This window comes from Poeciliopsis prolifica, unplaced genomic scaffold (assembly GCF_027474105.1).
Source record: "Poeciliopsis prolifica strain line A6 unplaced genomic scaffold, Auburn_PproV2 SCAFFOLD028, whole genome shotgun sequence".
NCBI lineage: Eukaryota > Metazoa > Chordata > Actinopteri > Cyprinodontiformes > Poeciliidae > Poeciliopsis > Poeciliopsis prolifica.
The window spans coordinates 1272767-1284876 of record NW_026562403.1 but is presented as its reverse complement, the minus strand read 5'-3'; the positions used below and the strand labels follow the sequence as shown (position 1 = coordinate 1284876).

Here is a 12110-nt window from a genome sequence, read left to right as displayed (position 1 = left end):
TGCCTGAAAGTTTAGGTCAGAATATTTTGTCGGCGATCCAAATACGTGAGACAGAGAAAATGACAGATGAATGTGAAATGTGATGAATGCAAAGTTTTGTCACACATATGGTGTCCTGACACTGCAGAATTACTTGCACCACTGCATGTGTTAAAATATCAACACATTTTCTGCATCAACAAAACCATCTGTTGTTCATTGTTACTGTGGAATATTTTAGGAACTGTTTTTCATAGTGCAATTCTTAAAACAAAACAAAAAAAAACACTTTAGTGGCAAGAATCCAGATACTGAATGTTATTAAGTAAGCATTTAATTCCATGTGTATTGTAGGCATAGCAGGTAGCTGCATATAAAGAGCCAGCTGCAATTTAAACACACTCATAGTATGAATATATTCATGTCCACATTCCCAAAAACAATGTTACTTATGCTAAGGTTAGTGATTTAGGGTTAATGCTGCTAGAAGGTCATGGGAAATGTTCCAGAAAATACACCTGTGTGAAATAAACTCCTGGCTCGCTGCCATTGGTCCGTCTACAGCCTCAGCAGGCCACCACTGACCAATTGGAGAGTGTGCTTCTGTGTTCGGAGAGAGAGCTGCCTGAGGTGGAAAGTTTAAAAGCGAGTGTGTGGGTCTCGCCGTCCCTCAGCTGAAGCATCAATCAACATGATCCCCATTGTGCTGGCCTCAGTGCTCCTTGCTGGCGGTAAGAACATCTGGAATATTCTTTTTTTGTGGTTAATTGTTTCTCTGTGTTGCATTTGCTCATTAGCACATAGAGAGCCGGTCCTTTGTGACGCTTTGGTGAGGAGAAAAATGTTGCACTCTGCTTCATAAGATATTTAAATATATGTGTTTGTGTAATACCTACTCCTTTTCCTTTCAGCCCTTGGGTGCGGCACCCCTCCCATTGAGCCCCTGACTTCCCGTGTGGTCAATGGAGTGGATGCCAAGCCCCACAGCTGGCCCTGGCAGGTATGCTGATGTGCACACATCTGTCTGTGTTTTTATGTTCACTTTGATGACCCTCCGGGTTCAGCATCTGGCTATCGGATGACAAACCCAGCGGCCGTTGAAAATCCTGCAATTAAGCAGGGCTTTTTTAAAAGTGTAAAATCAGGAATCCATTCCATCTGTCCGAAGAAGGACAGCCTACTTCTTTGTATATTGTTTTTCTCTTGTCCCTTTTTTTTAGATCTCTCTGCAGTATGAAAGAGACGGTGAGTGGAGGCACACTTGTGGAGGATCTCTGATTGCTGCCAACTGGGTCATGACTGCTGCACATTGCATCAAGTACGAGAAGCTGGGGAGGTTAAAGATATGAACTCAGGAAGACAACCATAATTTGCACAAAGCTTGCCTATTCAGTATTTATTCTATGCAATGCTGCTTGCTTATTTGCTTCACCAAAAGCTCAATTTTCCGACCAAGAAAAGAAAAGGAGAAATATTTGGGAAGTTGTAATTGCAAATTCAACTCATCATCAAAGTTTATTTATCTAATCCTCCACACAAAAGCACAATCAGACCAAATTAATCAAATCATTCAACTGTTTAATAAACCCTCTGTCTGGTTTGCCTTGGGCCTCAACAGTCTGTTTTCTCTCGCAGTACCGAGTTCTCCTACAGGGTGTTTGTGGGCAAGCACAACCTGGTCGAAGAAGAGGCTGGCTCCAAGGTCATCCTGCCTGAGAAGATCATCGTCCATGAGAAGTGGAGTTCCATCTTCGTAGCCTTTGGGTAAGAAAAACAACGACAGCAGTCACAAAGAAAAACACAAACAGAGAATAAAGAGGGAAATGATCGTGATCTCATCTTCTTTTTGGCAACTCAATGAAGAGGACTTAGAGTAAAGCTACATTCATTTACTAAAGTTCATGTTTCTGAAACTCATATAAAATACTGTATGTAGAAAAATTCAATTAGTGAATCAAAACTGAGTCTTTGAAGCACAAGACAGATATTTTAGTTTCCTCTCACAGGGAGCTGGACTCACCATCATTTCATGAAATAAGATTCTCTCTACAAAAACATTTCTAAGGTATATTCACATATTGCAACGTTTTCTTGTTACTGTGATATCTGAGCTACTGAATCTTTCACATATTTCTGAATCTTTGAGTAGTGCTTTCGTTTAACAACTAAAAGACACTTAACTAAAAGACAATTTTCAAAACTCTTAAGGTTATCCTTCTTTAAGCAAGTCTGGAGCTGCTGTTTGCTGTCTTTACAAAAGCAGGTTTTTATTTGCTGTTCTGGGATGGAGTTTCGAGTATTTTCAATGATAACATAAAGCAAACATACTCAGAATACCATTCTTTATCTATTTTCTTCATTCCAGTTGGTGACATAGCCCAAGCACATTGCTGAAAATTTGGATTTAGCTGGAGATGAGAGGACCAAATAAACTAACGAGTCAGTTGGTTAATGTATTCTCAAGAAACTAGATTTGCTGCAGAACATTTCATTTCATAAGAATGTAAACATACAATATTTATATATTGCATGTAAATATTGTACATACAATATTTGTACAATATTAGCCATAGTTGAATAAGACAACTATGGCTAAGATGTGTCATTTGTTGGCATTGACTACCATAAGATTTAAAAAAAATAAGCTTGATGTTATAAGCTAGTTAAGGTATAACATGCTAGCGAAATCATAATAAACTTTTAAAATACATTTTAACAAAGTGGTATGAAACAAAACCTTTCTCAGCAAGTGCCTAAGATTAGAACGGGGTTCAACAACAACAATGATGCTACTGGTGAAGTAATTAAATCTATATACAAACTTTAATCTTATTCCAACAAGTCACGTATCTCACATAATTATGAAACTTCTTACATTTTGAAAAGTTGCTACACTGATTAATTGATAAAACATTTGATATCAACATGTTAGCCTTGATGTTCTCCGCAGAACATCACATATTACTGAAACTCCCTCAGGAGAACCAACATCTTCAGCAAGATTTAAATCAAAGTGTTTGATCAGCATTTGGAAAGTAATATTATTGCAATTTATTGATGCACTGACTTCCTCACCTTGCTTTTCAGTATCTTAGGTTGGAGAAGTCGATCCTCCCTAAGCCTTTGCCTCTCTGTCTTCCTTGCAGTAATGACATTGCCCTGATTAAGTTGTCCGAGCCGGTGACTCTGAGTGATCAGGTGCAGCTGGGATGCATCCCTGCTCCTGGCACTTTGCTGACCAACCTCTACCCCTGCTACATCACTGGCTGGGGAAGAGTGTACAGTAAGTTCTTCCTCTGTTTATGTTTTGGCTGCATTCCTGAAAACTCCTCGTATCATTTCCATTAGCATGTTTGGCCAGTATTTAGCCACAGTGGCGGTATTCATAAACGGTTAGAGTTAACCGGAGCTATTTGGGAAGTTGGGAAGAAAATTACCTGCATAAGATTTGAGCAGAAACTTTTCAGAAGGGGGATTACTTCTAAATTGAAAATTTGGGTCAGACTGTGAGTTTGGCTCTAGGGGAGCTCCTGTAAAGCAGCTTTGACAGCCAGCGAGTTTATGTGTATGACGGTAATAAACTCTGCCTGTGTGTTTTAGCTGGAGGCCCCATTGCTGATAAGCTGCAGCAGGCTTTGATGCCTGTGGCTGACCACGCCACCTGCTCCCAGTCTGACTGGTGGGGCATCGCTGTTAGGACCAGCATGGTGTGCGCCGGCGGGGATGGAATTGTTGCTGGATGCAATGTAAGTCTGCTGCGCTGTTTGAAAATGTGCATGAGGAGGGAGATGATTATTTTAGCACTTACGTGTTTTGAGTTGTTTTGTTTATTCCTTCAAAACGCCTGATCGGTGATTAGACAAGCTGTTTTTGAAGCCAAGCAAAAAAATAAACCTACAAAGTGATCCCACTGAAATAAACAGAATAATTTTCCCCTCAAAGTTATTTTTTGTGGTGTGATGCCAGGAATCACCAAATGCTGTTCTTGTGTCCCCATGTCCTGCAGCATTCTTTATGAATCAATGATTTTGATAGTGATTCTCCCTGTTTTCTTTTTCTTTCTTTCTTTCTGGTCGATATTCTGGTCGCTCGTTCATTTGAATAAGACATTGACCCTCTTTCTGAATCTCCTTGTTCAGGGAGACTCTGGTGGCCCTCTGAATTGCAAGAACGCCGAGGGTGTTTGGGAGATCCATGGCATTGCCAGCTTTGTGTCTGGGCTTGGCTGCAACTACGAGAAGAAACCCACCGTCTTCACCAGAGTCTCTGCTTTCAACAGCTGGATCGACCAGGTAAAAAAGATGGCTGATGTAGGAGGCTTAAAACTACATTAGAATTCATGGTGATATTTCTTGAAAAAATGTAAAACGCATTGATAAAATCTATTTTTAAAAAAAAGAGATATGTTTTCCTCTGCATTCAGTCTGAGCCCCAAAAACAAACTTACCAATTTGTTGTCTTCTTCAGTTCAGCATTTCCATTGAGTTGTAATAAAAAAAAAAACACAATTGTTGCATTGTATCAATTCAATTGTTTAGAGTTTGTGATTATTATAAAATCACAAGACATATTTAGACAAATATTTTATTTAACAAATGCTCACTGGGATTTTAACTTCTTTTAATCTTTTAACAGAATCTTACTTGAAGAGAATCTGAACAATCCTTTTAATGTTTCATGTTTTTGTCTGTGTTTTTGCAGGTGATGCTGAATAATTAAAAATGACATGTCAATAAAAGTACCCCGAAATATGCAGTTGTCTTACGTGTGTTGTTTGGTGTAAAATATATTTAGTAATTGCAAATGCATATCCAACAAGGCCTAATGCATATTCAAAATGCATATAGTGAGTCTTCAGACTCACTATATGCATTCATATTAAAAGAAATGAGCAGCAACACGTTCTGGCTTCTTAGAAGCTGAATCAGTATCAAGAACTGCCCAGCAGGTGTCCTCACAAACTCATGATAGAGTATTACTTCTGACAGCGTCCCCAATCTGAATTTTGTGCATAATAACCAATGTTTCTGCATGGAAAAACAGCACCAGCAAAAAAAAAGTGACTCCCATAATGTTTTATTTTTTTTAACAGTATTAAAAAAAAAAAAACCTGAGATTCAAATTAAACTGTCAGATGAGCTGCCAAGTAATGCTGAGTTGAATAAGACTGTGAGCATCAAAAAGGAGTAGGAGATACACATCTAATAATCATGCATGAAACTGACCTGCTTTGCCTCCGTACCCTCTCCCATCCCCACAGCTAGGGTGCAAGGTTTATGAAAACCATAATATTCTACCGCCAAGGAGAATATTTCCTCATGACGTCCGCAATCTAAAAATGCAGAAGCCAGATATGACAAGGTTGTGATTAACATTTCTATCTTTTCTTACTTTTTATCTCTTCCCATATCGATGCTGTAATGAGATGTGGAGGAAAGAGTAAGTGGGGTGAAGACTGGAAAAGAAATAAAATTGCCTTTCTGCTTTCTTCTCGCTTTCTCGCTCTCTCTGTGAAATATTCTGCAAAAATACACACAGGAACACTTTAAATGTACTGGAAGCGTGGAAACATCTTCGCTGACATGAGATGTTCTGATCACACATGACACTTCCTATTTGAGTGAGCAATAATGGTGCTGTGTGCGCACTCCCATGCATGTGTCTTTACAGTGCCGTACATTAAGAGCAGCCTCAAGAAGATGCATGAAGGCATGCAGCTTCTCTGCATGTCCATTGTATCATATCCCCCATCTAGTGCATGAACCCATATAATTCAGGTCAATTTATCACATGACAGAAGGAGGATTCTGTGGAGTGTCAGCCTTTGACTGTGTGATGCATATTCTATCTAACGTACTCTTCATGACGTCTCTGACTTATATAGTTTTATTAATGGGAATCTTTTACTTACTTATTTATTTCAATGTTTCCCATTTGGTTTATTTTTTACATTTTCTGACATAACCCAAAGTAGTACACATATATAAAGCAGAGAGAAAATGATACATGGTTTTTGGTTCATACACAAAGGTGGTGGTTGATGAGAAAATTAACCAAAGCTGAAAACAGGAAAGTTTTGGGAGGGATTAAACTCTTAAGGGCTGCAAAAGACTTGGGACTCAGATCCGCCTTCAAGCAGGATAAGTTCCGCTAGAAATATGCAATATTTCGAAAACGTATTTCTTAAAAATCTATTACTCAGTACAATAAATCCTGTAAACATAATAAATTTGTTGGATTACTAGTGCTATTAATTGTAGTTAGACAGGGAAACATGTAATTTACCTCCTTTTAGCGTAATTATAATGACAAATACTTTAATAACCAATGACAATAGGCAAAAGGCACCAAGTATAATAGCCCTATAATTATCTATGCTCATTAAACTTTGAATACAATTTATTGCAGTAACACATGATACTGTAATTTCTTGAATTTAATTAGATGTTTTTAATTTCATACTGCATTTCATTACATTTATCAGGCTTATACGTCATCAGGCAGCTGTTAGAATGATAACCACTGCATTCATCTTTAATTGAAGCCATTCAGCTTTTAAAACATTATGAACATGTGGGGTATATGAGCCTCCTTGATGAATGTGCAGGACCTGTGCCCCAGTGAAGCTTCTTTCTGGTGTGAGCGCTGGGAATGATGATGAGGCCTTAAAGGAAGCTTTGTCTCTGCCTGAACTCAGGGTCATGGTACTCCCCTCTCCTTTTCCATTCACACACACACACACACACACACACACACACACACACACACACACACACACACACCCACACACACACCCCCCCCTCCACACACACACACACACCCCCCCATCCACACACACACACACACACACACACACACACACACACACACACATACACACTACCCCTTCTCAGCTGCTGTGAGGACAATTGGAGCCAGCAGCCATTTAGTCCAAATTAAACTCCTAATATAATTTAACCCTTGCTCCAAAGTCAGCCATAAAGCTATTTCACCAAAGTTAGCATAAATAAATCGTGCAAAATCTTCTTATTTTATGAAAACATCCAGTTCCTCTCAGTAGGGACCCGTTCTGAAACTAGAACGGGTCCCTACAAAGATGGATGTACAACTACACACACATACAAAGAAGCACAGGACAGAGCTGAATTCCCCAGGGACACCCGACTGCTGTCCTGAATGCTAATGAGGAAAATGGGAGGCAACAAGTGTGAAACTCCAAGAGCAGCTATTCAGCTTCAGGGGCCTTGTTTTGGATGATACAAAGCAGAGCGCAAGATGGAAGATAAAGGAACTCTGTTTGGACATTAAGCTGTTTTGGTTAAAAATAAAAGAATTTATTTGCTCTTATTTGGGCACAATCTCAGTAACACACACACACACACACCCACACACACACACACATACACGCACATACACACATGCACACACACACAAAAAAAACTAATTTCCTATTCTCTGTTCAACATTTGCAAAAGATGTTATCTCACTTTGCTCATGTGAAACAAATGGTACCTGCTATTGCTCAGCTCATGTCTGTCAATTCAATTAAATTCAAATTCGGAAATGCTTTATTAATCCCAAAGGTAAGTTAAATGTTCTTGTCTCTTATATTGTCCAAGATTCCTTAAAGAGCAGTTGAGGAAAATAATGGTTGTAGTGGCTGTGAATTAGTAGGATCTTCTGTGGCTTTCAGTATTACAGCAGCTCTGAAGAAGAACAGTGACTGAAGACACTGTTCTTGTAAGGCAGTCACAAAATAACAATGTTTTCATTTTAGGAGGAATTGTTGGTAAATTTCTCGCTTTTTTTTTTTTTTTTACTTCTTCACTTTTGTAATCTGTGTTGCTTGTTTCAGTAACAACATTTATGCTGCTCAATCAAAATGATTATATGATCTAAAAAGATTGATATATCTCCTGCAAAGATTTGTGCAATTATTTTTTGAAACTAAAGTATATTTTTGATTATAAAGGAAAAAACATCGCTTCTGCTTTAATAATGTTCTATAATTTTTTATTTGCAAAATGCATAATAATGCAGAAACAGAAGTTATTTATATGCCAGTTTGTAGACTAAAACTAATTGTCATTGTCCCTGGTGTACATAATTCACAAGGTGCATTAAAGATAAAGTCTGTACATGACACAAATTCATCCTAAATAGGCTGAGTGTGGATAGACCTTCTGCAGTGACACCTTCATATCAAAGCATGCTGCACAAACTGTGACATTTACCTAGCATGACGTAAAACCAAGTGTGTAAGAAAGTTGCAACACTTTCTCACAACGACTTGGACAAAAGTTGATTTGTTTATTTGACTTTCTAAAGCTGCTTTCTCTGAGCTGAGCGTTTTCCTTGCATTATTAATGTTGATGGGTTAAACTGTAGCAGTGACCTCTGGCCACACACAGAGGTGAAAGGAAAGCCCCTGATCGGATGTCCTTAGAGCGACTGTAAATAGAAAGAGAGGAGCAAGCGACTGAGGGAGGGACAGAGGAGGAGAGGCGGGGGATAATGATGATGATGATGGTGATGATGATGATGATGATGATGAGCCACAGTGACAGCAGCGTCTACTTCTGCCGCCTCTTTTGCGTCTGTCAGCAGTCAGGAATTGACCGAGGACGCCGCGTCAATCTGACCCGATTAGGACAGAGAGAGACCGGGCGGCACTGACCCGCTGAAGTCCTGCGAAACGGGCGCCGCGTGTTTTAAGCCAAAAGTTTTTTTTTGTTTTTTTTTGTTTGCATCGTTGTGGAGGACAAGGAGAACTTAAGCGCTTGTTTGTTTGCTTGGTTTTTGTTTTGGTTTTTTAGTTGTTTGTTTGTTTGCTTCGGGATTATGATCTGCGCCTGAAGGTGCAGCAGCCAAATCCGCGGGGAAGAGACATCAGAGAGGACCATCATGGACCGGGTGAGCTGGGACATGTTTGTTTTCACTCTGAATTGTTGGAGGGACAAACCCACAGCGATTTGAGGAAAGCCACTAAACAGACGATATGGAATGCCAGAAATGTCACGAAGTAAAAAAAAAAAAAAAGGAGTCGTTGAGAAATTATTTGTATCAGTCACAGTAAAACATACATACACAAATATTTGTCAAGACTTTATTAAATATATGAGTAATTATGATTATGTCAATCAAATATCACATATAAAGGTGATATAAATATGACTTGTAATAGCCACCACAAAAGGTTTATTGCTTTTATGTATTCCCTCTTTTGTCAGACCCAAAGCGATAATACTCTTTTTCTTTTAATCACGTTTATAGTTTGAACATGGGACTGTTGTTCTTCAGATAAAGCAAAAGTACAAGTTATATTTAATTTTCTTTATTACGGTTTCAATAAAATTCAGAAGGAATCTGCATACTTTGAAGTGCATTAAACTCTGTAACATTTATAGCCTTTGCTAATTTGCTGTGCTCCGTTAAACAACATAAAACAGTTTAAAAGACAACAAAACAACATAGCTTGAAAGAGACCACAATGAAACAAGAACCATCATGGAGCCATCGAGGGCTGGCTGCTAACAATGACAACAAGCTTGGTCTTCTTTAAGAATCTAAAAACCTCCCTGGCTGGAATCAGCTTCAAGCCCTCAGCAAATAATTCCTTGACCCTTGAAACATTATGATGATATTTTATAATGTTTAGTACAGTTGGCAGAGTTCATCTTTAGCAGCTTTATTAAATAGTTGTTCTCTGAAAGAATTACTATGATGCAAGGTCACCCACCTGCTCTTCACCCACATGTGAAAACTCAAATTCCCTCCAACACGCAGTCTTTGGTCAGAGTCTCTGATGCTATTTAACAGTCATATTAAAACCAAACCTACTTTTGAAAATGTGTTCGATTTTGTCTTTCGGAAACAATCACCTTAATTGCCATCTTCACAAATCAACCGTAAGTCAGGTAGTTACTGCAGGTGACACATTGATATGCACGAGTACTAACCTGCTTTCCATGTGGTCACTGTGAACATGGTTTGTCTTTGCATGCAGAGCCCACTTGCATTGTTCAGCAAACAAGCACATTGGTGCATTACACAAGCTGCATTTGCATTTGATGTTTTATTTATTTATTTGCATGTGAACACAACAGGGCTCTGTATCAGACAGTGACACTATTCATACACTGAGGCTAAATCTCATACTCTCGTTGGATTACAATGTTTTCTATTCAAAGTTTCAGACGGTTGCTGCAGCAGAGCACAGTGATTGCATAACACTGGGTTCTTCTATCTTTGTATTGACTGTGGCCTTAGGGAGTGTGTTTACAAGTGTTGGAGGCGGTTCAGTTAAATCCTGTGATCCTTGAACCTTTAAATCAACCCCATTAATCTTTTAAACACTTCCATGTCTCTTCCACTTAACTAAGAGATTGGCACATAATTTTTGGAATGAGGAGATGGTTGAAGTGAAAGCGTCAGCAACCATTGTTGACCTTTAATGTTTGAAGATTTGCTAATTCCAAATGTGCAAAGAACTCCAAAGAACTTTCCATAAATATCACAAATGTGAGACAAACAAATTAAAATGTTCTGTTCTATTCTGCTTTGGAAAATATTCAAGATCAATCCGGTTGGAGGGAGAGCATTAGTCTACATCAGTTCTCAATGGGTCCAGACCTTCCTTCCCCTGTTGCTGTATTTTTTAGCATATTTGTTCTGCTGTAATATGAACCTACACAGTCTGTCTTATTGTCCCTTGCCTGTTAGGAACAGGCAAGGGACTGCAAGTGCCTGCAAGGGCAGCTGTCAGTGCCCTTGCAGGCACTAACAGGTTTTTTTCCAGGATTGCACTGTGGTAGCACCATTCTTGTTCCAATGAGCTTACTGTAAAGCTCTAGGCTGCTTAGGTTAAGATTGTCCCGTCAGTTTTGGTGTGAGGCCTTGTCTTCATATGATGTGAAATTCAATTTTTTTAAATATTGTTTTAGAACCTAACCTGGTAAATGTCTCCACACTTGTATCCCTGATTAGTCTGCCTTGTTAGTTAGGTTTTGAGATTTTGTTTGCACAATAATATTTTCTGACAAACCGCTCAGACTTTTATTGCACGGCTATATTCATATAGAGACAAAATTTTACACACGTGTAAATTCATAAATCTGAATACGAACACATGCCACAAAAATTTTTATTTCTAAAAAAAAAAGGTGGAGATCATTATCTGTGCCTAACTTTTGTTTACTGAATGAAGTCTGCGGGCAACAAGTTGCACAAGATTTGATTCAGGGGCATCAGAGTAAAGGTGGTTGAATAAAGACGCCCACATTGTATCAAACTGCACTAATTAACAAAATGTTAGAAAGTTCACCGTGGGGTGTACATACTTCTGCAGTGCTTCATAATAAAGCCTTATTTTTCCTGCAAGTGAAAGCTAATGAGCCTTTCAATGATTCAAACATGAGCTACGATCACTTTGGGAAGTGTACATCTGGCAATGGTGCTATAATTTGAGATCACAAATAACCGTGGGACTTGCCTTGTCGTGGCCCAGTGACTGCTTGAAATTAAAATGAGTGTGCAACAGCCCTCTATTCTAACATATTTCTCAGACTCGTTTGATTTCTCTCACCTGAACGCTAACATGAACACTGCTCCTCTTCACCTTCCTTTGTCTAGTATCTAATATCAGTCGCATTCCTCAAACCGGCTCTAATTAACCCGACTAACTCTTCCATATTTAGTGTTACTTAATTCTTTCCACAGGGCTACATCATGTTTTTAAAAACAGGTTGCAAAACTGTGAGGGCAGTTTTACTGTCAGTAATGCCACTTGGTGATTATGAGGGCAATTTCCTCTCCACAATAGTGCCACCAGCATCCTGAGAGGGGACCCATCTGCTCCAAACACAGAGCAAGTTTGGGAGCTGGCAAGCAGATCAAATGCATCACTGCCACCTTCTACAGCTTAGTGATCCATCTTTATTTGGCCTGGTCATAAAATGCCTATAAAGGGAAGGATAACTTTGAAATGACTCCTCAACAGCAGGAGACGACTTGGACTGTCGCAATATTGCCACCAGTTGGGGAGGAAAAGGGAAACTTGGTATCTCATTAGAAATGCATTAGGAGAGCAGGGAGAAAAGGCAGAGGACCGAGGAGATGAGCAGGCTTTTTTT

General features: G+C 39.1%; 1 protein-coding gene across 1 annotated transcript; it reads left to right on the top strand.

Moving 5' to 3' along the window:
- The first annotated feature begins 622 nt into the window (after positions 1 to 622).
- ela3l (elastase 3 like) lies at positions 623 to 4730 on the top strand. Its single transcript, XM_055049021.1, has 8 exons — positions 623 to 710; positions 891 to 979; positions 1200 to 1297; positions 1615 to 1743; positions 3126 to 3262; positions 3580 to 3725; positions 4119 to 4271; positions 4681 to 4730. Exons 1-8 carry the CDS (start codon positions 671 to 673, stop codon positions 4696 to 4698), a joined length of 810 nt encoding a protein of 269 aa, XP_054904996.1. The 5' UTR covers positions 623 to 670; the 3' UTR covers positions 4699 to 4730.
- Positions 4731 to 12110: the final 7380 nt, after the last annotated feature.